This window comes from Olea europaea, chromosome 10, assembly GCF_002742605.1.
Source record: "Olea europaea var. sylvestris chromosome 10, O_europaea_v1, whole genome shotgun sequence".
Classification (NCBI taxonomy): Eukaryota; Viridiplantae; Streptophyta; class Magnoliopsida; order Lamiales; family Oleaceae; genus Olea; species Olea europaea.
In genome coordinates, this window is record NC_036246.1 from 1,506,053 (window position 1) to 1,508,102 (window position 2,050).

The window sequence follows — 2,050 nt, forward strand, 5'->3', positions numbered from 1 at the left end:
TTCGTTAAATCTATTAAAATTGTTGTTGGAAGAAAAACGTGTGTTTGTTTTTTAAAACCGTTTTTGGCTTTTGAAATGGATGCTTGAGATAATGACATGTGTTAATCCTTCAACCGTAGGATGGTTGACCAATAGTGACTCTTATGAAAGGCTCCTCTAGGGTTTCAGATGCATGACAATTCTTCCAAACTTTTCTTTATTTCTCTGGCTGCGAGACTTCTTCGTCTTCTCTCTAAAAAAAAAAAAAACGAAAAAGAAAAATCAAAACCCTCTTTTGATTTTTCTATAACTCTCAAAAGCAATGTTATTTTGGGTGTGATTTCTACTACTAGAGGGTTGTGTTCTTGTGTGAACTTTCGGTTTTGAAAGAAGGCTGTGATTTTTTATTGTGATCTTGTGTGGTTACGATCTGAGTGTCAAAAATACGTATTTCAACGCCTTGGTTTCGAGATTCATACTAGCAATGTGCTCTTGGAGACGGAAGCACTTGTGGTTCTTCCAAAGGCTTAAAGATCTATGGATTTTGGGTGTATTTTGCCTTATGACAAACTGTGTAGATCGTTCTTTAATTTCTGTCGAGTTCTAGTTTTGCTTCCAGATTCTTTACTGTCCAGTTTTATTATTTCAGTTTCAGTATGTGTTTCTTATAGTATCTTCTTGTAATTATTGCCTAATTTGTTGAACCTCCTCTTTACCTAAAAAAAAAAAAAAAACACATTACTTCTTAATGATGCTCTTTATTTCTATCCTAAAATCTTGATCATGGACAAGTGTAATTTAAAAAATCTTAAGATAGTAAATTAAATTCCAGTATTTAATTTGATTAATTAGTACTATTAATTAGGCAGTGACAGTCAGATAAGGTGACCCGCTTACTTGGCGACCCGCCAACCCGACAAGCTTCTTCTCTTTGATGGCTGGATCTTCTAACATTAGAACCTTGTCTCTGTCTCTAACCCCAACCATGTGCAAATATTCATTGTCTTCCCTTTCTTTCCCTTTGAATAATAGCCTTTGCTCTTTCGGTTCCAAATTTATTAACAATGACAATATCATCTTTAATTCGCCTGCAAATTTAGTAAAATACAAAGAAAAAATGAGTTAATACGACTTGAATACAACGACAATTTTTTCTATTTGATGGTCTTCACAACATCGAACATTCTATTCATTTATTTGTAAAATTATGAGCATGCTCAGCTAACTTTGATATATAAAGTAAAAGAACTTAACTTTTAAGTTTAGCCCAACATGCAAAATCAAATCTTCCTTTGACAAAATTGGAATTAATGGACCATGATGAATAGGAAATTGAGACTTACCAAAAGTTGAGGTTGCTTCGACTGATATGTCATGCCATTTGGAGACTGCAGAAACTCTAATTGTGATCATCACTTTGTCATCACTCTCTTTACAATCTCTTTTTTGAACAAGCATGCCTCCAGGACGTACTTCCCATTTGATCTCGTCGCCACCAGTTACTCCACATCCCTTTACAGTGGTGGTGGAGCCACTGTTGATCGCTCCACCCTTAGCAATGTTAGAGTTGCTTTTGGATAGCCTCTTCGACCTTAACTTGATCATTATTCGCTCTTTCTATTGCATCTCTCCCTTAGAACTCTAGCAAAAGGGGGAGAGGAGACGTTGGACTTAGTTACATATATAGTAGGATGGAGGTTGGATAAAGATAAAATTTAATCTTATATTAATAACTTCTAATAAAGTAAATAATATAGTGAAGCCTTAGGATTGTGACACATAGGGATAATTAATTAATATGGGCGAGTTTCTTGAGGCACATGGGGTTGGGGGTTCCTCAATCTTTGCTTAATTAGCGGGCCAAACACAATCACATCCTATGGTCGGTTCAATTCCAAAATTTATAATCAAGTTTAAAGTCAATGCTTTATATCAAATTTTTTGAATCTGGTTGTTTTTGCAAGAATGATCAATGATATAAGAATTCGATTGAATAAGTCGTTTCAATTAAAACAACTCACAATCGATATAAAAAATTAAAATTAGTTAAAGGGCACATTTAACTTGTGGG

The 2,050-nt window shown here is 34.4% G+C and overlaps 1 protein-coding gene across 1 annotated transcript; it reads right to left on the minus strand.

Moving 5' to 3' along the window:
* Positions 1-717: 717 nt before the first annotated feature.
* Positions 718-1,651, minus strand: LOC111402585 (BAG family molecular chaperone regulator 3-like). The gene is made up of 2 exons (XM_023030968.1): positions 1,323-1,651; positions 718-1,067 (listed from the first exon to the last, which is right to left on the minus strand). Exons 1-2 carry the CDS (start codon positions 1,582-1,584, stop codon positions 841-843), a joined length of 489 nt encoding a protein of 162 aa, XP_022886736.1. The 5' UTR covers positions 1,585-1,651; the 3' UTR covers positions 718-840.
* Positions 1,652-2,050: the final 399 nt, after the last annotated feature.